Raw genomic sequence first — 25,512 nt, 5'->3', positions numbered from 1 at the left:
CATCTGGAGGACCACATTCCCCATCCCTCCATTAACCCCTTAGGAGTGGGCAGACTCTGAGCTTCTTGATTTACTTTGATATGTAGACCTTTGGGTTACGGGACAGAGCCAGGCAGGAAAGGGGAAGAGTTACTATGAGTGAACAGAATGCCTCTGAGCACATTCTCCTACAGAGAAGACCGACTTGCTTTCTTCGCTTCAGCAGCCTGATATAGGTGGAGACCCTGTCATTTTGCTGCTAAGCAATTGGAACTGCCATCTGATCAACCACAGATCAGCCTCTGTAAAACAAGAAAATCTTTAATAATTTTTTTTTAAAAAAAAGATCAGCCAGCAGATCTGTGTTTTCGACCCACTCCTCTGCCAAGCTTTAAAAAGCCACAAGCACAAACACTTTACACCAGCGTCCCCAAATTTGCCCCCCTCCCTTCGTTAAAAATTGCCAAGGGTCTTAACAGGCCACTCAAGTATTTTGCCTGCTGTACCAGTCGCAATGTGCTGTGCCAAACACTGCATGGTTTTCAGCTGTATTTTTAATTGCTTCTTTCAGGAGTGCCAACTTGAATAAAATACTGGGGGGGGGCAGGTAAGCCCCGCTTCGCATAACTGATCACATGACCGAATGTACACACCGTTTAAATTGCAATGCCCATCAACTTTGGAGGGTCCGGCCCCCTCAAATATTTTACTGGGGGGATGGGACAAGCGGACCTTGGCCCCTAGGAGTTGGCTTTCTCATCTGTTGTACCCCGTTGAATTCAGACTGCACAATGCAAGAGATAAAATAGGCAATTAAATGTGTATTTAATGCGGCGGATGTGTTCTGCAGCTGTTCTTCAACCAGATATGCGAAGGACCACCAGAATGAAGCTGGCAGAGCAGTTCGGGAGCAACTGCTTAAGGTCAACACTCTTCAACAAAGGACTCATCTTCTGCCCAAACTTGCCTTTTCAGATGCACTCAGTTTCTTACCATTTATTGGTACAGCTGTTGTGCTTCCCTTACCCTGGAGGGAATGAGAATGGCCGTCTCTCTCCCCCCGCCCCCCGCCCCAACTGTATATAACCTATTATAGTAACCCGCCCCGGCACCTTATGGTATACATTTTATAACATAGGTAAAAAAAGGTAAAGGATCCCTGGACGGTTAAGTCCAGTCAAAGGCGACTATGGGGTTGCAGCACTCATCTCACTTTCAGGCCAAGGTAGCCGGCATTTGTCCACAGACAGCTTTCTGGGTCAAGTGGCCAGCAGGACTAAACCGCTTCTGGTGCAATGGGACACAGTGATGGAAGCCAGAGTGCATGGAAACACCGTTTACCTTCCTGCTGCAACAGTACCTATTTATCTACTTGCACTGGTGTGCTTTCGAACTGCTAGGTTGGCAGGAGCTGTGACCGAGCAACGGGAGCTCATCCTGTTGCAGAGTTTCAAACCGCCAACCTTCCAAACGGCAAGTGGTTTAGACCACAGCACCACCCGTTGTGCTTACTAGTGGATCCCGGGCCTAACACTTGCACCAACGCCCTGAGCTCAGCGAAAGGAAGAGCGCCAACGCCGCCTTCTGTAAATCAACAGGCCTGTAACAAAACACCAGACACGCCAGACTTGCGTGAGCTACGTTTTCAATCTTTATTACTCCTAACCAACAACAAAGAAGTCAGAGCTTAGAAACTCCCCCTTTTAATAAGTCAGTCGAGGGGACAGGACCCTAAAACATAAAAGATACGCTTCCTTTGGATGAGAACAAAAAGGGGAGGGGAGAAAAATAAACAGAAGTACATTGAGGCAAACAGACTCCCCTTGCCCCCCGCCCCAAATGCAATAAAGTAAATAAAGCTTGGAAGAAGGGGCAGAACAAGGGGGGGGGAGTACACGCCATAAGACAAGGGAGAGGTTAAGCCAGAGGCAGACGCAGAGGGAAATCCAGAGTCCAGGCCTCATCCGTCCACCCATTTGCATGGTTAAGAGGGCGTTGTGGCGCCAAGCCTTTGGGGTGTGTTGTTGTTGTTGCAGCGCGAAGGCCTTCCGTGACAAGCAAGGCTTTCTGTTCCTTCGCAGGCCTCTCCGTCACAACAGGGCCAAGGAAGAACGGGGTGCAGGAAACAGGGCTCTTTTTCCACCAGTCCTCCCGAGCGAGATTCCGAGGTAGGTGACAGGAGAGATTGCCACAGAATTGTAGAGCCAGAAAGGACCCCTGAGGGTCATCTAGCTCAACCCGCTGCAGCGCAGGAAGCTCAAGCAAAGTACCCATGACAGATGGCCAAAATCTATTGTCGCCCCTCCCTGGAGCAAAGATGCGTTGTTCTCAGTCAGTAAGTAATAACAGCTCGCCTGTCCTCGCCACAGCGGAGAGGCAAGGCCTTTTCGCTCTCAGTTCTCCCCAACTTCTGTCTAGGGCCTCATCTGCACTACATATGTTTAAGGTCGTATCACACCACTTTAAACAGTCATGGCCTCCCACAAAAAGAATCCTACAAACAGTAGTTTGTTAAGGGCACTGGAAATTGTTAGGAAAGCCCTCTCTTCTCAGAGAGCTACAATTCCCAGAGTTCCCTGGGAAGAGGGTTAGATTGCTAAACCCCTCTAGGGAATTGTAGTTCTGGGAGGGGAATAGGAGAGTCTTCCTCAAAACTCTCAGCACCCTTAAACTACCAACCTCAAGGACTCTCTGAGGGGAAGCCACGACTGTTTAAAGCAGTGCTTTAATTATTATTTTTCCTTTGCATGGCTTTCTTTATAATTGAAATGTTTTCAGGAAAATATGAACACACACACAAAAAATGGCTGCTTTTAAGGTGCAGGTGGAGCCATGATGTCTTACGGCAGTAAATTCTGAGGCGTTAACCTTGCATGGCAAGGTAACATTTTCCTTTTCTCCCATTGACAGCTCCACATTCCTCTCCTGCCTCCTTTCCAGATTATAAATTCTGCTTCTTTAGTTTCTCATGCATCCATCACACCACCCAAAGGCTCAACTTCTTTATCACTGCGTGCGTGTGTGTGTGTGTGTGTTCATCAATCCTACTGCCAAGCCAGGATAGGAAAACTTGTTGGGCTTTCTGGAGCCAAGATCCACCCTACTAGAAATCTGGATTTTATGATTTAAGACAGGCTGATGCCTACAGCCAGCTACCCCCTGCCCCTTCCAAAAAATAAAAATAAAGAGACCATGAGCCTTTGAACCCCTATTCTGAATCTTATCCATCAACAATACACTACCCCAGCATGCTTCCAGGCCCAGCCCTCTTTGAGTGTCTTACTGTTTTCTTCCCCTCAGTAAGTTGCACACTTATGTTGTATATGAGAAAGGTGCACACTTATCTGAGAAAGGTGGGCTTTTTCACCAACACCTTGGCGAACAGATTTTGCACACGTGCTTCACATCTGTGGCCAAACTATAAAGAACCCCAAGAGACAAGAGCTCAAAGAAGAGGGCCATCTAGCTGTATAGCGGCTCATAAGCACAGCTCCCAGTTTCTAATGGGGTCTCCATCCTCTCTGTTTTTCCTTCAGTCCTCAGGAAACGAAAACCCTCCAGGGATTCCTGGGTCTGGAGGGTGCCTTCTTCCTCCACGGCAGCTTCCGAAAGCAGAAACTGAGCAGGGGAGAATCCGAGATCCAAGCAAAACCAATTTGAGCTTCTCTAGCTAAATGCTGCAATCTGACCCTCAGACATTTAGGTTCCAATGCACCGGCTACTGAGGTGGGAGCGCTGCTCAAGGCATAGTTCATGCTCCCTCTACCTGCCACCCCCCAAAAAATGTTTAGATTATTTGTGTTGAGTAAGTCAATAAAGCTTTTCCTCCACATTCAAGAGGCTTACCAAAGTTTCATGGCCCTCCCTGCTACCCAGGTGGATTCCCTAGCATCTAGTGAAGTCTGAGTCCTTCTCAGTTAGGCATATAAGGTCTGGAGGTCAGTCCTCAGCATGTTAAAGCTTTGTTATCCAGAGTTCAAAGTTACCCATGGGGGAGGCAACTATAAGAGAGGATTAGACAAATTCATGGAAGATAAGGCTAGCAGCAGCTACTAGCCATGAGAGCAATGTTCCCCCCTCAACTGCCGGAGGCAAACAAAAACACAAAAAACCCTCTAAGTTGCTGGGAATCACAAGTGATTGCTGCACCCGGGTCTTGCTTGCTGGCTGGCTTTCGATAGGCATCTGAATGGCCTGATCCATCAGCGCTCTTCTAACAGGGCTGGAGGGGTGGGGAGAAGGGAGTCGGGCACAATACAGGGCGAGGAAGAGTCAAGTAAAGCTTTTCGTTTCCCAAAAAATGGGTTATATTTATACGTACACAGTGTCAAAACAAAAAAGGTGAGCGAGACACCCATACGGACTCTAAATCAGGATCAAAACTCCCCAGTGGACATGGTTACTAGGTTTTCACCTCAATAGGCCTTCTTTTCCAAGAACCTCTTTTCCCCCCGCCCCGCTATCGAGGTGTATGTGTGTCTACAATCTCTTCGCTTATATGCTGCGGTCGCGTGTTTCTTTTCCATTGCTATCTTTCCCCCCACCCCAACCCAACCCCCGAAATAATTCCTCAACCACGTGCAGATCCGCCGGGGTCACCGCGAGAGCTGCACCGTCGCTTCCCCCGTTAAGCAGAGTGTACAAAAAGGATTCCTCTTCCACGTGTGGATTCTAGACTCGTTTGGTAACGTGAGGGAGAGGGCGCGCGTCTCCCGTCTCCCCCCCCCACCTTCCCCGCTTCTCTCGCGCCCCTTCTTCCATATTTTATTTTTTATTTTTTAGGGGCTCTCCTTCGCGTGGCTCCGCTGGTGCTTCAGCAGGTTGGCGCGGCGCGTGAAACCCTTCCCACAGTTGGAGCAGCGGTAGGGCTTGGTCCCGAAGTGGGTCCGCTGGTGGATGATGACCTCCAGGGTGGTGCCGAAGCTCCTCCCGCACTCGCTGCACTTGTAGGGCCTCTTGCCCAGGTGGCTGCGCTGGTGCTTGAAGAGCTGCGAGGTCTGGCTGAAGTGCTCGGGGCAGTCGGGGCACTTGTAGGGCTTCTCGCCCGTGTGGATGCGCTGGTGCCTCTCCAGGTGGGAGCTCCAGGCGAAGCTCTTCCCGCAGTACTGGCACTTGTGGTTCTTCTCCATGGCATGGCCCCGCTGGTGCGCCAGGAAGGCCGAGCTGTCGCCAAAGCGTTTGTCGCAGTCGCCACACTTGTAGGGCCGCGCATGCGAATGCGTCTTGTTGTGCTGGAGCAGGTGCACCTTCTGGGCGAACTTCTCCCCGCAAGTGGGGCAGGGGAAGGGCCGCTCGCCCGTGTGGACGCGGCGGTGGCGCTCCAGGTGGGAGGCCCACACGAAGCCCTTGCCGCACTCCTCGCACAGGTGCGTGCGCTCGCGGTGGTGGCCCCTCTGGTGGCGCATCAGCGTCTGGCGGCTGCGGTACACCTTGCCGCAGTCCTCGCAGCCCAGGTGGGTCTTCTTGTGCTCCTCCAGCTCCGAGATGAGCGCGTAGCTGCGCCAGCAGGCCGGGCAGTTGTAGGGCCGCTCTCCCATGTGGTTGCGCCGGTGCTTGGCCAGGTGGGCACTCTGGCTGTAGGTCTCCCCGCACTCGGGGCACTTGAAGGGCCGCTCGCCCGTGTGGACCCGCCGGTGCCGCTCCAGGTGGGAGGCCCAGATGAAGCACTTGCCACAGTCGGCGCACTTGTGGGGCTTCTCGGCCGTGTGGCCCTTGCGGTGGTTCTCCAGGGCCGAGCTCTGCGCAAAGCGCTTCCCGCACTCGGGGCACTTGAAGGGCTTCTCGATCAGCTGCGAGCAGCGGTGCTGCAGCAGGTGGAAGTTCTGGCTGTAGGCCTCGCCGCAGTTGAGGCACTTGAAGGGCTTCTCGCCCGTGTGCATCCGCCGGTGGCGCTCCAGGTGGGAGCTCCAGATGAAGCTCTTGCCGCAGTCCGAACACTGGAAGGGCTTCTCCCGCGCTGCGTTGGCCTCGCTCCGCTGGCGGCCCCGGGGCGGCGCATGCAGGCTCCTCGTGCAGTCCGAGCAGCGGCTTTCCAGGCTCTTCTTCAGCGCATGCCCTCGTTGAGTCGCTTTGTCCTTCTTCACCACCGGGATGATTTTGGGGGGAGGTGGCGGCGGCGGTGGTGGCGGTTGCTTGGGCGGTGCGCGGCGCATCACGGGCTTGACTCGCCTGGGGGTGCTTTGAGACGTGCCTGGCCGCAGCTCCTCGGGCCCTTCGTCCTCCTCCTCTTCATCGTCCTCCTCCTCTTCCTCCTCCTCTTCATTGTTGTTACTGTTCAGCAGCTTGTCTGCAGCTGGAAAACAAGGCAACCACCTTAGGAAGGCCAAAATGTGTGAATTTATATAATAGTAACATCTGATTGCAGATGAAATGTAGCAACACCCCCCTGCGTAGAATCGTAGAACTGTACAGTTGGATAGTGGAAGAATAAGAAATCAAGATAACTTTTTTATATATAAAAGAACGGAAATGGTTTATTGAATATTTACAGATAATTTGTAAACAGATAAGATGATTGGCAGGATTATTGTAATAACCTGCTGTTTTATAATAAGAGTATGTTTTTAAAGTAGATGAATAAATTGTGGGAATCTTGAGGTTTACATCCCACATAAATGAGTAAATTAAGTAAGTTTGGATAGGTAGGCAGAAGATATTAAAAATAAATTTAAGGAACTGCAGAAAGAGGGAGAAGGAAGTCAAGCTCTAAAATGTTAATATGATTGTAAAATTAGTGAAAAGTATAAACTTGAAAAGCATAATTGTTATTTTTTAAAAAGAACTGTACAGTTGGAAGGGATCCCGAGGGTCATCTATTCCAGCCCCCTGAAATGCAGGAATCTTTTATCCAATGTGAGCCTTGAACCCTGAGATTTAGAGAATAAACTATCCAGAATTTGCCACAAAGGAATGCAGTACAAGCATGAACATAGCAACTGTAAAATCAGCCAAGTCACACCTTAGTTGTAAAGCATCAATCAACTCTAACCCATTAGCAGTTTACATGGGCAATTAGTTCCCTTTATTGCTACCCAATTTTACAGGTAAACACATGAAATTCTGACTGCTACAATTTTAAAAAACAGGCGGGGGGGGGAGGAGATGTCTTTAGCCTTTGCATTATCTTACCTTTCACATCCTTGGATCCCCAGATGTTTTTGAAGGACAACTCCCATCATCCCTGACCAATGGCCATGCTGGCTGGGAATGATGGGAGCTGTAGTCCAACAATGTCCAGGGACCCAAAGTTTAGAAAGGCTGCATTAATAGCATCTTGACTTTTTTTGTAAGCCGCTTGGGGGGGGAGTAGAGGTTGTTAGGGGTCGTGGACTAGGACTTGGGAGAACAGGGTTCAAATCGCCATTCAACCATGAAGCTCACTGGCATAACCTTTGGCCAATCTCTCTCTCCCTCCCTAACCTACCTCGCAGGGTTGTTGTGAGGAGAAAATGAGAAGAAAGAGAACAACATAGTCCACTTCCGAGCTCCTTGGAGGAGACAGTGATATATACATGTAATAAATAAAAACAGGATACAAACTCAAGCTTAACACTAAAAAGTCAGGGTGACTGGGGGGAGGGAGTGTAAAAAAGAGTTACTTCCACTTTAATTACTTTTTCTCCCAAGTGTCTATTTTAAAAAGCTGCAGGCAAAGTATTTTTTTATTTTTGTGCAGCATTACAGGCAACTTTAATAACAACAGGAAGAAAGGGATGGGCATATGTGATAAGAAAACAGAAAAGGTGGTTAAGTCCAGAGCTCTCCAACATATGAAGTGCTATAGTTGTGCCATATAATACTAATTTTATTTATCTCATTTCAGGTCTGATGGTAAAAAAAAAAACCACCTGAGAGCGGTTTGCAAAATGTATGCAGAACGTCTTACCCAGTTCCGCTGCATTAAAAAAAGAAACGTCACCATCAACCATCACTATCAGTTGTGGGGGAACCGTTGGCCCGCCAGAGGTTGCTCAACTACAACTCCCATCAGTCCCAGCAAACCTGGCTCAGGCCAGGCATGGTGGGAGTTGTGATTGAGCAAGATCTGGAGGGCCAAAGGCACCCCACAGCTGAACTGCATCAAGGAACAGACGCAAAAACTCCACACACAAAATGTCTGGGATGCAAAGACTGGCATACAGGAGTTCTGGAACTCTGGACAAAAATAAGGGCAGGGGACTCAGAAGAGACAGGCATCTTGCAGCACAGGAAAAACAAAAACAAATGGGACCGAGGAGGCTCAGGGTGACCAAGAAAGGAGCTTTAGGGTATAGGAAGAAATGGGGTGAAAGAGATAATAATAATAATAATTAATAATAATTTATTATTTATACCCCGCCCATCTGGCTGGTCTTCCCCAGCCACTCTGGGCGGCTTCCAACCAAATATTAAACTACAGTAACACATCAAACATTAAAAGCTTCCCTAAACAGGGCTGCCTTCAGATGTCTTCTAAAAGTTTGGTAGTTGTTGTTCTCTTTGACATCTGGTGGGCAGGCGTTCCACAGGGCGGGCGCCACTACCGAGAAGGCCTTCTGAGATAGCCCAAAAGTCCCTGGGAGGGTAATTAAAGCCACAATCACTCCATATATTTAAAGCACTATGATACAGCTTTAAACAGGTGTGGCTCCCCCCACCCCAATGATTCCAGGAACTGTAGTTTGCTAAGGGTGCCAAGAGTTGTTGGGGGGGGGCACTATTCTCTTCACAGAACGTTAATTCCCAGAGTTCCCTGGGAGGATGGGTTGGCTGCTAAACCACTCTGGGAATTAGAGCACTAGGAGGGGAATAGGGGTCTCTTTTAACAGCTCCCAGCACCCTTCGCAAACTACAGCTCCCAGAAGATGCAGTGCAAAAGTGGCCCAAGATGGTATCTATCCCCCAGGGACTAAAAGAAAAGGAAGCATCGGGTTGGTCCATGTTAGAACAAAATGCTGGACAAGGTGGGATCCAGCAGAGTTCCTTTTAGCTTCTTATGAAGATGAAACATGCGAGGTTGTAGGAAATTGGGACTCTGGCAGCGTGGGGAAAGGGGCAAGAGTGAGGAGGGTGGGCGTAGGAAATAGGAGACGACGGCAAAACAGGAACCTGCTAAAGAACGCACCTGGCAAAAACAATACCCAATTCCAAAAAATAAATACTCACCAGGAAGAACAGGGAAGAAGAAAACCGGAATCTCAGCCCCTGTGTTCCTTGCTTCCATTGAAGCAGCCTGCCTCTCTCCTCTCAGGGAGGCAGCTGAGGGAGGGGAGAAGGGCAATTTATTGGCTGGAAAGGGCACTCACTCTTTGTGGGTGGGGTCTTTAAAGAGCATCTCCTGGGGCATATTTAAGCCAAGGTGCTTAAAGGACTCTTTAAGACAAACCCAGGTTTCTTTCTCTTAGCCCTGCAGGACCCTCTGACCCCATGCCCCCAAGGTAAAGGAAATGCAAACTGTCTCCAAATCTCTGTGGATAACAGCAGGGATGTAGGTGATCCACAGGCAGAAAATGGGGGAAAGAGCTGGGAAACAAAGGCATTAAATGGCCAGTTTCTTATTAGAAAAGAAAGCTTGATGGATCATCAAGTGGCAAGAATGGTAACAGGAGCTGAAGGAAGAACCTGTGCTTGATTTCTCAGCACTGTTGTGGAACCAGCAGACAAATTGGTTCCAGGTGCTATGGAAGCCTGGATGGCCAGAGAAAGCTGCTTCCTTAAAGGGTTGCAGAAAGTATAGGGTACTTTTCCTCCCAAGTTTACATGCCCAGTGAAGAGGTTCTGTGTTATGCCAAGTGAGTAAAAAGTGCTTTGTTTAATGCTGAACAGAAAGAGAGGCCTCTTCAATTTTTATTGGGTTATAACCATTTAGATCAGTCTTTCTCAACCTTGCATTCCTGAATGTTGCTGGACCACAACTCCCATCATTGCTAGCTAACACGGCCAGTGGTCAGGGATTATGGGAGTTGTAGTTCAAAAAACATCTGGGGACCCGAGCTTGAGAAAGACTGGCTTAGATAGTGGAGTTAAGTTTTTAATGTTTGATGTTTGATAACGCTTTTATATGTGTTGGAAGCCGCCCAGAATGGCTGGGGCAACCCAGCCAGATGGGTAGGGTGCTAATAATGCTAACAATAATTTATATTTATAATTTGTATTGTATTGTATTGTATTGTATTGTATTGTATTGTATTATTATTACAGTGGTACCTCGGGTTAAGAACTTTGCTTCAGGATGAGAACAGAAATCGTGCAGCAGTGGCGCAGTGGCAGCGGGAGGCCCCATTAGCTAAAGTGGTGCTTTAGGTTATGAACAGTTTCAGGTTAAGAACGGACCTCCGGAACGAATTAAGTACTTAACCCGAGGTACCACTGTATATTATATTATATTCTGGAAACCTGTTTCCTAAACCTATGGATGATACAGAATGTGTAGCCAGGTTTTCCAAGTTTAATGAGCAGGCCTTTTCATACCTAGGATTCTGTCTTCTCAAACGTTAGAACTGGAGCACCGTACATTTCACACAAGACAAGATGCATCTTTAAAAAGTCCTACGGATCTCACAGCAGCTTCTTGCTCTGCCTGCAGCTGCAATTGGTCCTTACAAAAAGTGACCCCCCACAAAAGCGGAACTTGCTTCTGCACAAGCAGGCCCAGAAGGGGGATAAAAGCCGAGGCGCTGAGTGACTCAGCACCCTACCCCTATCCATACTTCCACACCATCCATGGGGCATCTTCCATGAGTGTTGTATGGGATTGCAAACCTGACACGGGTTGTCTTGGGTGTTCTGGAACCGATGTATTAAACGTAAATCTGCCCTTATTCCCTTATGGGGGACACAAGAGCCCTAATAAAGTCCTTTGCAGGTTCTCCATCGGTGGAGGTAACCTGCCAGACAGGAGGTAAACAAAGCACTCAGATTTCTGTTGTAGGCCGCCCTTTCTGTGATGTAGGTATGATGTATCTGGAGGGTAGTCTTGGACTCCAAGGCGGGCAATTTAAAATGTCTATATAAGGGCGGGCACACCTTTGTTCGGCGTCCTCCTCCTTCTGCGTGTGAAGGGGGCACCCTGTTGCAACAGTTCAGTAAAGATCAGGCTTACTAGCTGCTTTGCTCCTTAATATTCTCTGGTTTGCCTCTGTTATTTTCTCCGACCGATGGAGAACCTGCAAAGGACTCTACAAGGGCTCTTGTGTCCCCCATAAGTGAATAAGGGCGGATTTACGTTTGTTACACAGGTGAGGTAAGGAAGCCAGCCTCGGGGGGCGGGGAGCCAAAGTCCACCCTTCTGTGCTTCCACATTACCAAGAAAGGTATCCTTCCCTTGTGTTGACACTGTCCTGGCAGGCACTGGCTCAGCTCCTGAGTCCTGACAAGTTAGGCTTATAGAACTGTACAGCTGGAAGGGATCCCCCCCAAGAGTCATCTATTCCAAACCCCTGCAATGCAGGAATCTCAGCTAAGGCTCCTGGAACAACTTCTTGCTGGCACTGAAACCCAGAAGATACTGCTGTTAGAAGCCGAGTCCTTCAGTTTGGAACGTAACCAGAGACTTTATGGAGGTCATTTTTCACTCAGGAGTCCCATGGACTGCAAGAAGATCAAACCTCTCCATTCTGAAGAAAATCAGCCCTGAGTGAGAGCTGGAAGGACAGATCGTGAAGCTGAGGCTCCAATACTTTGGCCACCTCATGAGAAGAGAAGACTCCCTGGAAAAGACCCTGATGTTGGGAAAGATGGAGGGCACAAGGAGAAGGGGACGACAGAGGAGGACGAGATGGTTGGACAGTGTTCTGGAAGATACCGGCATGAGTTTGACCAAACTGCGGGAGGCAGTGGAAGACAGGAGTGCCTGGCGTGCTCTGGTCCATGGGGTCACGAAGAGTCGGACACGACTAAACGACAACAAAATTAATTCTGGGAATTAAGCGAAAGAACTGCATGAGGGGGAGAATTGCCCCCCCCCCAGCACAGAGTAGCTTTTCCGCTGCCTCGCATGCTACCCGTGGCAGCAATACTTAGAACATGTGGGGGGTGGGGATGGTTTGGAAGCACCACGGCAGAGACAGAAGTTTTCTGGGCTCCCATCCGCTCTAGCATGACCTGTGGTCAGGGATGACGGAAACATCTGGGGAGTCAGAACAGGCTCCCCATCCCTAGGCTGGGGGGGCGGGTTCTGAGCTCCCTGTTCAAATCGGGCAGAGCAGCCTGGGGAGAGGTTTGACTGAAGCCCTCGTACGCCTCACGTCCAGCACGTTGTGTCAAAGCAAGCGAGAGTTGTTGTGCAGGGACTAAGCACACACGCCTGGGCTTATGCGGCCTGTTTGACAGGTTTTGGACCTGCCTATTTGGAATGTTATTCCCTAGGGAGGAATGTTGCACGTACAGTGGTACCTCGGGTTAAGAATTTAATTCGTTCTGGAGGTCTGTTCTTAATCTGAAACTGTTCTTAACCTGAAGCACCACTTTAGCTAATGGGGCCTCCCACTGCTGCCGCGCCGCCGGAGCCCGATTTCTGTTCTCATCCTGAAGCAAAGTTCTTAACCCGAGGTACTATTTCTGGGTTAGCAGAATCTGTAACCTGAAGCGTCTGTAACCCGAGGTACCACCGTAATGCAAAACCAAGAGCTTCCCTAGGCAAGACGAGAGGAGCTCCTGTCAAATGGTGAGCTGGGTGCCCAGAAAACTGGTGTCGGAACCTCACTATCTGAAATTTTGTGCTTGTACCCCATTTGCTCCTTGAGGTGGGAAGGCTGTGTGTCTTTTTCCCAGCCAAGTTCTTCATTTGCTCCCTGGGAATTTAAAACGTGTGCAACTGTGACTATAAACTGTAACCTGGTAGATTTCTGCTTAATAATAATAATAATAATAATTACACCCCACCCATCTGGCTGGGTTTCCCCAGCCACTCTGGGCAGCTGACAGCACATATGAGATTTTGCCTCTGCTATGAGTCCAATTGCCAAATCTCTCAGGCCATTCTCATCTAAGAATAAGGAGTCTGAGAGCCTCTTGTGGCTTTTTTTCTCCCTTTCTGGGAGATTCCCACTGCTTCCCCCCTCACCTTTTTTTCAGAACAAAGAACACCACTTCCGTGAAAATGTTATCAGTGATAGCTGCTATTCAGGGGAGGCAAAGAGAGGTCTTCTTTATAGCGTGCACACACAAAAAAGAGGAGAAAAACCAAGTGTGAACAGAAGAGGGGAACCGACACAAAGCGGAAGGGAAATGGGATTCTTACCAAGAGACATCAGCGTCTCGTAGCTCTCCTGCATGACATCTCGATACAGTGCCCTCTGTCGCGGGTCCAGGTACACCCATGGCTCCATGGCAGAAAGAGTTCTCAGGAATCCAGCAGCACCTACCAACAACAAATGAAACCCATTCAACAGCTGCCTCTTTATTGGAATGTACTACTTAGGGGTAGGGATGCGGGTGGTGCTGTGGGTTAAACCACAGAGCCTAGGACTTGCCGATCAGAAGGTCGGCAGTTCGAATCCCCGCAACAGGGTGAGCTCCCATTGCTCGGTCCCTGCTCCTGCCAACCTGGCAGTTTGAAAGCACACCAGTGCAAGTAGATAAATAGGTACCGCTCTGGCGGGAAGGTAAACGGCCTTTCCGTGCGCTGCTCTGGTTCGCCAGAAGCAGCTCAGTCATGCTGGCCACATGACCCGGAAGCTGTATGCTGGCTCCCTCGGCCAATAAAGTGAGATGAGCGCCACAACCCCAGAGTCGGTCACAACTGGACCTAATGGTCACGGGTCCCTTAACCTTTACCGTTACTACTTAGGGGTGGCATAGCTGCGACCCTCTGGAGACCATTGAACAGCATCTCCCATCATCTCAGACTGTTAGCTGTGCTGGCTGGGGGCTGGTGGGACTTGGGAGTCCAAAGGCATCCATTCAGAGGACCACAAGTCTCCCCCACATCGGGCCCCTGCTATGCCTTAGAGAACATTAGGAGTAGAAGCAACAGGTTTCTTTCCTCATAAAATCACCAGCCAACAGCAGGTTAATGGACAAGAGGAGACAGCCTGGTTAAAGGCCTTTCCACCGGATTCAGTACACAGTGTCGCAACCTCTGCAGGTGTGCTGGGTTTTAAATATACTCCCTGCCTTCTTTCACAGGCATGATAAGCAGTGTTATATGCGTACATAGCACTGTTATTCTGAGAGGCCCAGGAAAGGACCAAATTAAGGTGTTTTTACAACAAATGGAAAAGTTGGAATTTGGCAAATGGCGACTCCAGCACACCTTAATTGCAAGGTCTGGAAGTAGGACTTTTTCAAAAATAAACACACATACACATCTGCCATTGATGCTTTCATTGAGATTCCTGGATTGCAGGGGTTTGGACTGGATGACTCTCAGGGTCCCTTTCAACTCTACAATTCTGTGATTCTATGAACTGTATAAATATGCTCTACAAACTCACCCATAGCCAGAATTCCAAGAGTGGAAGCCAAAAAAACCCCAGTCTCTAACAGAGCATAGATCCGTGGGATCTCTCCCACACCCCGCAACCTCCACACAAGTGGGATCCAACTGAGTCCTACTCAGAGTAGACCCATTGGAATTTATGAATGCAAGTTGATGGGTCTACTCAGAGTAGACCGATTGGAATTAATGAATGCAAGTTGATGGTTCAGTGGGTCTACTCTGAGTAGGGCTAGCATGGGCTACAACCCAGTTTATTTATTAAACTTTCTTATAGCAGTTTCCAACCTCAATGAGGTTTGCATAAAGCAGCAAAAACTAAACTGGAAAACACATACTTTTAGCAAAAATCAAAGCCTCAAGGCTTCAAAGGAGCAGAGCAAACCATTGAAAAGCCATGCTGAAGAAGGCTGTTTTCACCACCTGCCTATACAGCGCTGAGGGATGTGGCTCTAGCTGCCTTTCCTTCTGAAAGGCAATTTCACAGCTGAGGGTGCCGCTGCAGAAAAGGCCCCGTCTCACGTTGCAATCTATTGGGGCTTTGATTTTTTCAAACTTCCCTAAACGTCCAAAGGGAAGGACATCTCCAGCAGGAATGGCACTTGACATGCCACCAGCCACTGTACCCAACTAATGCCAGGAAGATACACCTTGACAGATTCTGATTTAACGTTCAAATTGAAAAAAAAAAAAAAGGTTTTGCAATTGTTTCTTCACACCGAACACCTCCAAATCAAATCAGGATTAAATGGTTTTCTAAGGACGGTGGGGGCATGGGTGCTGTGTTCGAAACTGTGGACAAACGTCGGCTCCCTCGGCCTGAAGCGAAATAGTTGTGGGGGGGGCACCAGCAGAGGGAGAAGGGGATACAGTGGTACCTCGGGTTAAGTACTTAATTCGTTCTGGAGGTCTGTTCTTAACCTGAAACTTCTTAATCTGAAGCACCATGTTAGCTAATGGGGCCTCCTGCTGCCGTCATGCCGCTGGAGCACAATTTCTGTTCTCATCCTGAAGCAAAGTTCTTAACCTGAGGTAATATTTCTGGGTTAGCGGTGTCTGTAACCTGAAGCGTATGTAACCTGAGGTACCACTGTAGTTTCATTCTCCAGGGTGAGAGAGTCCTGTTCCTATGGATCTTGCCCAATAACCCCAGACAGGAGACAGGAGGGAGGTGGGTGATGTATATACCAGGTTGGAAAGCTTTCCCCCTCCAGACTTTTGTTGTTAAATATGAGGTTGATGTGCATTTCGCCTGGTGCTTAGCTGGCTGCAGTGGGTGAGAAAAGAGGCTGCTGGCCCCCTAAGCTGAGAGCCTGTTTTTAGCACCTCCTCCTTTCTCTCACCCTCAAAGGAAGCATTTGGGGTGGTTCGCTGGACGTTCTTTCCATTGGCAGTCCCGACACACATCCCAATGTGACCAACTTGGATTTGCGTTTTGTGCTTCCACAAGTGCATCTTTCTCTCATATTAGGAGATGCTGTTTTGTTTAATTTTTTAAATTATAACGGCTTGTTTTCTTGGGAGGCTTTTGGAACTCAGCTCCACCGTGGGAAAAGCAGCGTACAAAACATTAAATGATTTATTTATTCATTTATTTATTTATTTAAGAAAGAAAAACCCTTAAGTAGCCGAATGCTGCATTGGCCTGGCAACTCAGGACGGTGCAATTGCAACATAGCAGCGCCATTTGTGAGTCTGATAAGGGGCAGGAAAGGGGGTGGAAACACCAAGCTGCCCCACTTAATACCCAGAGAAAAATTCTACATTTAAAATGCCGCCCACTGCCCATGCCCCATTGTTGAAGCGCTTGCAAAGCTCCAACCCTTTTGCAGGCATCCATCTCATTGGACTGTTCCCGGTTTCCATGGCGGCCAGATTCAATACAGAACAGGCTTCACTGCTCTTTAAGGATGTTTACACTACTGAGCTTATACTAATTCAACAGCCATCCCCCCCCCCCCCACCCCGCACAAGAAACCCTGGAGATTGTGGTTCTACAGGGAGTGGAAAAGGTCTCAGAAAATCCTGTCCAATTCCACAAAGGTGGGGCCACCAAGTTTCTTTCCAAAAACAGTGTCTGGCTAAACCTTTAATCTGCTCATATTCTCTGCACTGTGGCTTTTGCATAGGAATTTCTGCAGCTCTCTTCAAGTAATAAAAGCCGTTCCAAGTCTTGCTTATTTCGCCTTCCAACTCCAGAGGTAATGTGAATTTTTAAATTTCATTTTTAAAGCACATTGGGGCCTTCAGAGTCACAAACTCTGGACCTTCTCCCGTTCAAGGTCTGTACAGTTTGCCATTCTCCATCCCCTCAGCACCCACCACCCAAAAAACCTGCCATATATTGGAATCTTCTAGCTGCATGACAGGACCCTGTTGTTTTGCAGACCTGGAAGCGGATGGTTTGATCCTCTCAATCAGGCATGGACCAACTCTGGCCCTCCAGATGTTTTGGAACTACAATTCCCATCATCCCCAGTTAACGGGACCAGTGGCCAGGGATGATGGGAATTGTAGTTTCAAAACATCTGGCAGGGCGGAGTTTGCCTATGCCTGCTCTTAATACAGGGGTGTTTGGGAATCTGTGGTGCGTCAGGTGATGGGGACTACAATTCCCATCATCCCTGGACCCTTGGCCACGCTGAAAGGGGCTGCTGGGAGTCCCAACGATAGATATAGAAGACCACAGGTTCCCTATTGCCAGTCTAGAAGATTCCCTTCCGCTGCTTACGCAGGCTGTGATTGGCTACGTCCCAAACCAATCAGGGAGCTTCCCAGCTGAGCAGAGATTTGAACCCACACCTCCCACACCCAAGCTTAGCATTCAGAGCAGCAGGCCAGTCACAGCAACTGCAGAGCGTGTGATTTAGGCTTGAACCCCAGCTTGGAACCCAAAGTATGAGCTCACTCTCCTCGGCTAGGGTTGGTATGAAGAGGTGGAAGGGGAAAAGAGACCATAAACTCCACCCTCAGCCCCTTGGAAGAAACGAGGAATATTTATCATCAACAGCACCTCGCTGATGAATATCGCTGATGGATTCTAACTCCCTGTGGGTATAATAACTCTCCCGGCAGATCTGAAAGCTGACCTCTTGCTGATTTTAATTTGATATATACAAAAGGGTGGAATATCAAAAGGCAGAGAAAAAAATAAGAACAGATAAAGGGTTGGAGAGCCACACACAAACTATTACCCAATCCGGAGCATGTTTATTTGCACAGCGGCAATACTTATTTGGATTGCTAATTTCTTGTGCAATCTGCTATTGGTTAGTCAGGTAAACAGTCTATACAAACAGGGTGTGTGAGACCAGTTGCAGTTTAGCTCTCCCAAAATTAGGACGGAATGCTTTTTTTTTAACTAAAAAAAAAACACAAATAAAAAAAGGGGGTGGGAAACCTGCCAGAAACTGTGATGCTTCATGTTAAAGAGATTCCACCCTGCCTCCAAACTGGCTCCCTTCTGGAGTTTTGAACTACAACTCCCAGTTGGCTGGAGCTGATGAGAGATGTTGTCTAAGACCAGTTGGAGGGCACCAGGTTGGCAAATGATGCCTTATGCAGTTCACCTTCAGAAGGTCCAGCTCGAGATATTTAGGGCAACTCAAGGCATAAAGTCCAAACGGTGCTATGTCCTACACTGCAAGGGTTCAGAAGCAGATTAAAAACGGAGAAATCTGTGCACGCCGAAGCCGTAATTATAATACTATTGTTCAAGGTGCTGCAAGTTCTTTGTTCATAATTTGTTTGCTTTAGCGAGGCATGAGCTTTTGTATACCAGAAACCACTACATTGGAGGCATCATTTGATAAAACAGGCTCTCCTCCTGGAAAGCTTAGGGCATAATGTAGCACAACGTTTTTGTGGATTTTGACACAACATAATAGACTGTTGAGCAGGGGTAGCTAACTGGTCGTGCACCATATGTTGCTGAACTACAACTCCCATCAACCCTGGCCTAGGTTGGCTAGGGCAGATAGGAGCTGGAAGCCCAAAAACATCCAGGGGGTTAGTGCCCTTGCTCATCTAAACCTGGCTCTCCAACTGTTGGACTACAACTCCCATCATCCGTAGATAGCAGGACCAGTGGTTAGGGATGATGGGAATTATAGTCCAACAACAACTGGAGACCCAAGTTTGGGAAATCCTGGACTACAATAACTGGAAATATGCCTCCATATTTTACCCAGTGCTAAGACCATTTCTGTTCTTCCAATTCATATTCTAATAAGTCTTTTTCCAATATTGGATTAAAAATTTTTTTTTTGCATGTTTTCATACTTTGCCAATTTCTTGCGTTAACACTTTAGCATGGGGCAAACTTGGCTACTTCTGAACATAGAATAATAAGAATTTTATTGTTGGAACTGAGCTATCCTGCAGCATCTCAGGGATCACTCTCAGCAACTTTTAAAAACACATACAAATGCAAATATATTGCAATAAGCATAAATACAGCAGTATGTGATACTGGTTAATTTCTGAGATTTCAAATTGCTGTGCTCATACCGTAAGGGCCCCTGAGAACTTAACGCCCAAGGCCATGTAAGAAATCGCTTCTTCAAAAATCTTGTAAGAATTACTAATAATTCCTGGAAGCAGTAGCAGTGCGAAGACTAGATACCAAGCAAGAAAACTTAACATGACAAAGGTGGGCGTAACTTCTGGTACAAAAGCGGGCAGGGACGCTGTTTTATCCCCCCCCCGCCCCCATATTAAAGTAACCCACAAGAAAGGGCTAGGAGTCTCTGCGTGCGGATGAACAGAACGCGCTCGGCTACCACGAAAAAGAAAAAAGAAAACCCGGATGGCTTGCAAATTAAAACTTTTGTGCGTGCTGCAACACGCTTACGAGGCTACCCAGAAAACTAAATCCGGGCCTTAACCCCCGAAATCTATAGGGACAGATGGGAAACTGCTTGCTCCGATTCCACTGCAGGAGGACGCAGGAGCCCAATTCGATTTGGCCATTGATCTTCTAGGGAGGTGGAAAAAATAATCAAGTCTCCTTTTCTCTCCCTCCCCCCGGCGGCCAATTTAGCGCTCGCCCTTGTTCCCAGTCCCACCCACCCCCTGCAGCAAAATGGGCCGAGGCTTAATCGCTTCCCCCTCCTCCCCTTTAAAGGGCTCCCCACCCCTCAACCGGCAGAAGGGCTTTGCTTCGCCATCCCTTCCTTCCCTCCCACCCACCCCCACCGTGAAACAAAAAAAAAGAGCGGGGGGGGAGGAGGGATCAGGGCCAATTAGTCGGCAATCCCTCCAGGCCTCGATCCCGCGCGCAGCCCCTCCCTCACCTCTCCGCGGGGATCCTCGCCTTTGGTCACCTGCAGCGCGGATCCGGCAAGTTTGCAGATCGGCCGGGGGGGGGGGTCGTCCCTGCTGCGTGTTGTGGGGTGGGGGGGAGTAAAGGAGGAGGAGGAGAAGCAGCAGCAGCAGCAGCCGCCGCTTCAGCTTAATCCGGATGTGCAGCGGCGGCTGACTCAGGAAACTCCGCCTCTCTCGGTGCGGGGCTGCCGAGCGGCGGCGGCGACAGAGAAGGGCGCAGCTCGGGCGGCTGGCAGCGGGAAGGGGAGCCCTCTACTGGGCGAGGACCCCCAGATCGGGATCGCGAGTGGCTCTTGCAGCAAGGGGGTTGGGTTGGGGTGCGTGGGTGAAAAATGGGGTGGATGAAGAAGAGCTCGCTCTCTTTAATAAATAAATCGATCGATCCTATCTGGAATATATCTATATTTATGTCTTCTGGACTGGTTGCTGCTCTCATCGGAGTTTCCTTCGCGGTGACCTTAAAATGTTTCTTCTCGACCTGCCCGTGCGAGTTTTCCCGCGAAGGAAAAATGTGTCTTCCCCCCTCCCCCCCCCCGCGGAGAGTGGAAAAAGAATCTCCGTCGGCGTTCTAGATCGTTGGGCGCGTTCTAGATCGTTGGGCGCGTTCTAGAAGACGAGCGGTTTCGGTGCGTTCTGAGGAATCCTTACCGCTGGATGGAAATCGGAGAACTGCAAAGTTGGAAAGGGACCACGAGGGTCCAAAACCCCCATGCAGTGCAGGAATCTTTCGCCCAGGGGTGCCAACTGGAATAAATTATTGGGGCCCAGGTAGGCCCCCATCACAAGACATGGCACGCAAACAGCATTTGAACGGCAATGCCTATCAACTGGGGAGGGGGGCGACCCCCTCAAATATTTTACTGGGGGGAACCAAAAGGACCTCGGCCTCTAGGAGTTGGCTCCTGTGTTTTCCTCCAACGTGGGAACCCAAGACCCTTAGATTAAGAGTCTCATGCTCTACCGACTGAGCTATCCTTGGCCCCTGAATGATCTTCCACCCACTGGAGAAGGGACTTAATTTGAAAGGGGTGAGGAAGTGGTTACCCTTCCCGATTTTATAATTTTGTCACCTCTCCGTTTCTGTTGTAGTAAGGATGTTGCCCTGGGTTACATAAAGCGACTGACTGATTTGATCAATTGCAAGCAGGACCTGAATGCGATTCCTCTTCCCTCCTGTGGCTTCTGGCTCCAGCTGTGGAAGCAGATCATAGGGACATCATGGCTGGCAGCCACTGATATGTCTTCTCCATAAATCTCTCCAAGCCTTTTGCAAAACTTGGTGGCCACCACTGCCTTCTGCAGGAACCAGTTCCAAGGTTTTAACTATGCGCTGTGTGAAGAAGTGCTTTTTTTAACAAAAAAAAACCTGCCCTGATAAAGATGAAGAGCAACTTCCAAAAAAGTGGAATGAACAATACACAGCCTTAGTCTAGCCCAGGGATGGGGAAACTTTTTCAGCCTGCGGGGGAGCTCTGAGGCCGAAAGCTACCCACCCTCCTGGTAGGCAGCCTCTGATTCAGAAAGACAGATGTGTCATACATACCTAAGCGTGTGGTTTTTCTGTTACACAATTGGTTGAGGAGCCAGTAATGTTTCCTACCTACATTCCAATGTATTACTTAGACAGGCCACCACCAAGATCAACGATCCGAACATGTCTGATGTTTGGCGGTGAGTGTTCCAAGCACCACAGCTCATGGCTCTGTAAAGCCAGCGATATTGTTCGACTTGGGCATAGGAGATCTGGTTTCAACAGCTTTCTCAGCCATAAGGTTCCATACATTTAGGGATACAGTCGTACCTCGGGTTACAGACGCTTCAGGTTACAGACTCCACTAACCCAGAAATAGTACCTCGGGTTAAGAACTTTGCTTCAGGATGAGAACAGAAATCATGTGCTGGCAGCAGGAGGCCGCATTAGCTAAAGTGGTACCTCAGGTTAAGAACAATTTCAGGTTAAGAACGGACCTCCAGAACAAATTAAGTTCTTAACCCAAGGTACTATTTTTAAGAATTAGAGAGCTGGAGCTCTTCTTGGAAGCAACAGAGCACACCGTCTCCACCAAGGAGGAGACAGGGGACACCCCTGAGAAGGAGGCTAGTTCACCAACACAGGAGCCAGATATATGGAGAAACGTGACTCAAAGAAGTAGGAGGCCCAGGGTTCGCTCTGATTGTTTAGAAATACACAATCACTTTGAGGTCCTCTCCCCTAGAATGGAAGACGAAGAGCAGACTCCATTTGAGGATCTCTCCCTCGTTACAGTCGATCAGGTATATGAAGACGAGCAGCAAAGTCAGTCCTCAGGGAATGTGCAGGCGACCTTGGAACGGACAGCTCGCGGAAGAACCCCGACCAAACTTAAGAGGAGGCGTGTAGTGGTGATAGGGGATTCCCTACTGAGGGGAACAGAAGCAGTGATCTGTGGGCCTGACAAGATGTCTCGGGAAGTGTGCTGTCTCCCCGGGGCTAAGATCCAAGATGTAACTGAACGACTGCAAGGAATCATAAAACCCACTGACAAATACCCCTTCCTCTTGGTTCATGTGGGAACCAATGACACTGCAAGCAATAGCCTCCAGAAGATCAAAAGAGACTATGAGGCTCTGGGCAGGAAATTGAAGCAATTAAATGCACAAATTGTCATCTCATCTGTCCTCCCAGTTGAACGACGTGGCCCAGGGAGAGAGAGAAAAATAGTGGAAGTGAACAGCTGGCTTCGCAAATGGTGTAAACAGGAACGGTTTGGATTCTTAGATCACGGACTGCAGTTTCTTGAAGATGGACTTCTTGCAAGCGATGGGCTGCACCTCACAACGGTTGGGAGGAATGTTTTTGCCAAAAATCTCAGAAACCTCATCAGGAGGGCTTTAAACTGACTAATGTGGGGGAGGAAGACAGTGCTCCTGAAGGTAGGAGTCTATCAATTGATGAACATGATCATCCAAATGTCATAGACCAAATGGAGCAAACAGCATGCAGACCTAGTGGTGGGAGGAAAAAATCCTTAAATAAGAGACACGGGGGAATGATTAATGGACTTCAATGTCTGTACACTAATGCGCAAAGCATGGGTAATAAACAAGATGAGCTTGAGCTCTTGGTACAGCAAACTAAATATGACATAATAGGCATCACTGAAACCTGGTGGGATAAGTCCCACGACTGGAATGTAATAATGGAGGGTTACAATCTATTTCAGAGAAACAGACCAGACAAGAAAGGAGGAGGAGTGGCGTTATATGTCAGGGATGTGTATACCTGTGAAGAGATCCAAGATTTAGAACCTCAAAGCCAAAGTGAGAGCATTTGGGTCAAAATTAAGGGAGAGATGAATAACAGGGACCTCATTGTGGGAGTTTACTATAGATCCCCAAGCCAAACGGAGGACATAGATGATGCCTTCCTGGAACAGATGGCCAAGCATGCAAAAGGAAGGGAGATAGTAGTAATGGGGGACTTCAATTACCCGGATATTTGCTGGATGTCAAACTCAGCCAAGAGCATAAGGTCAAACAGATTCCTCACTGGCCTTGCAGACAACTTCATTGTCCAGAAAGTGGGAGAAGCAACAAGAGGAACAGCCATTTTAGATCTGGTCCTAACCAATGTTGACGACCTGGTTAGTGGGGTAGAAGTGGAAGGATCATTAGGCGCGAGTGATCATGCTCTTCTGAAGTTTACTATACAGCGGAAAGGAGCAGCCAAGCATACTAGGACTCAATTTCTTGACTTTAAGAAAGCTGACTTCATAAAACTTAGGGAAGTGCTGGGTGAGATCCCATGGACAGTACTACTAAAAGGAAAGGGAGTTCATGATGGCTGGGAGTTTGTTAAGAGGGAGATAGTAAAAGCACAACTTCAGGCAATACCAATGAGACGGAAACATGGAAGGTGCCTAAAGAAGCCAGGGTGGCTATCTAAAGAACTTTTAACTGAGTTAAGATTAAAAAAGGATGTGTACAAAAAATGGAAAATGGGGGAAACCACCAAAGAGGAATTCAAACAAATAGCCAGCTCGTGTAGACACAAAGTCAGAAAAGCTAAAGCACAGAATGAACTCAGGCTTGCTAGAGAGGTTAAAAGCAACAAAAAAGGCTTTTATGGGTATGTTCGTAGCAAAAGGAAGAACAAAGAAACAGTGGGGTCCCTCAGAGGAGAAGATGGTGAAATGCAAACAGGGGACACAGAAAGGGCTGAACTCCTCAATGCCTTCTTTGCCTCAGTCTTCTCCGATAAAGAAAACAATGCCCGACCTGAAGAATTTGGAGCAAATGATTCAGCAGAGGAAACACAGCCCAGAATAACTAAGGAGATAGTACAAGAATACTTGGCTAGTTTAGATGCATTCAAGTCTCCAGGGCCAGATGAACTGCATCCAAGAGTATTAAAAGAACTGGCAGATGTGATCTCAGAACCACTGGCAGTCATCTTTGAGAATTCCTGGAGAAGAGGCGAAGTCCCGGCAGACTGGAGGAGGGCAAATGTTGTCCCTATTTTCAAAAAGGGGAAAAGAGAGGACCCAAATAATTACCGCCCAGTCAGTCTGACATCAATACCAGGGAAGATTCTGGAGCAGATCATTAAGCATACAGTTTGTGAGCACCTAGAAAGGAATACTGTGATCACCAATAGTCAGCATGGATTTCTGAAAAATAAGTCGTGTCAGACTAACCTGATCTCGTTTTTTGACAGAATTACAAGCCTGGTAGATGAAGGGAACACAGTGGATGTAGCCTACCTTGATTTCAGCAAGGCATTTGACAAGGTGCCCCATGATATTCTTGTAAAGAAGCTGGTAAAATGCGGTCTTGACTATGCTACCACTCAGTGGATTTGTAACTGGCTGACTGACCGAACCCAAAGGGTGCTCATCAATGGTTCCTCTTCATCCTGGAGAAGAGTGACTAGTGGGGTGCCACAGGGTTCTGTCTTGGCCCCGGTCTTATTCAACATCTTTATCAACGACTTGGATGATGGACTCAAGGGCATCCTGATCAAATTTGCAGATGACACCAAACTGGGAGGGGTGGCTAACACCCCAGAGGACAGGATCACACTTCAAAACGACCTTGACAGATTAGAGAACTGGGCCAAAACAAACAAGATGAATTTTAATAGGGAGAAATGTAAAGTATTGCACTTGGGCAAAAAAAATGAGAGGCACAAATACAAGATGGGTGACACCTGGCTTGAGAGCAGTACATGTGAAAAGGATCTAGGAGTCTTGGTTGACCACAAACTTGACATGAGCCAACAGTGTGACGCGGCAGCTAAAAAAGCCAATGCAATTCTGGGCTGCATCAATAGGAGTATTGCATCTAGATCAAGGGAAGTAATAGTGCCACTGTATTCTGCTCTGGTCAGACCTCACCTGGAGTACTGTGTCCAGTTCTGGGCACCACAGTTCAAGAAGGACACTGACAAACTGGAACGTGTCCAAAGGAGGGCAACCAAAATGGTCAAAGGCCTGGAAACGATGCCTTATGAAGAACGGCTAAGGGAGCTGGGCATGTTTAGCCTGGAGAAGAGGAGGTTAAGGGGTGATATGATAGCCATGTTCAAATATATAAAAGGATGTCACATAGAGGAGGGAGAAAGGTTGTTTTCTGCTGCTCCAGAGAAGCGGACACGGAGCAATGGTTCCAAACTACAAGAAAAAAGATTCCACCTAAACATTAGGAAGAACTTCCTGACAGTAAGAGCTGTTCTACAGTGGAATTTGCTGCCAAGGTGTGTGGTGGAGTCTCCTTCTTTGGAGGTCTTTAAGCAGAGGCTTGACAACCATATG

At 48.3% G+C, this 25,512-nt stretch overlaps 1 protein-coding gene across 2 annotated transcripts; it reads right to left on the bottom strand.

Annotated features, from left to right (window-relative positions):
• Positions 1-1,607: 1,607 nt before the first annotated feature.
• On the bottom strand, positions 1,608-20,225 carry LOC307208619 (uncharacterized protein). 2 transcript variants are annotated; one of them, XM_079963415.1, is made up of 3 exons: positions 19,720-20,225; positions 13,199-13,318; positions 1,608-6,271 (listed from the first exon to the last, which is right to left on the bottom strand). In XM_079963415.1, the coding sequence occupies exons 2-3, from the start codon at positions 13,284-13,286 to the stop codon at positions 4,758-4,760; spliced, it is 1,602 nt and encodes a 533-aa protein (XP_079819541.1). In that variant the 5' UTR covers positions 13,287-13,318; positions 19,720-20,225; the 3' UTR covers positions 1,608-4,757. The 2 variants fall into 2 exon arrangements, with proteins under 2 accessions (XP_079819541.1, XP_079819540.1); XM_079963414.1 differs by having other exon boundaries at positions 19,690-20,224.
• Between the last annotated feature and the right edge of the window lie 5,287 nt (positions 20,226-25,512).

Source organism: Podarcis cretensis (genome assembly GCF_951804945.1).
Source record: "Podarcis cretensis genome assembly, chromosome: 2".
Lineage (NCBI taxonomy): Eukaryota > Metazoa > Chordata > Lepidosauria > Squamata > Lacertidae > Podarcis > Podarcis cretensis.
The sequence above is the reverse complement of the archived record's forward strand: the minus strand, read 5'-3'. Positions and strand labels throughout refer to the sequence as shown.

Excerpts from the sequence above, each read along its gene's own strand:
- LOC307208619 (XM_079963415.1), bottom strand. The coding sequence starts at position 13,286 with ATGGAGCCATGGGTGTACCTGGACCCGCGACAGAGGGCACTGTATCGA. Across the intron at positions 6,272-13,198 it reads CGAGACGCTGATGTCTCTTG|CTGCAGACAAGCTGCTGAAC; the intron begins GTAAGAATCCCA and ends CTTGTTTTCCAG.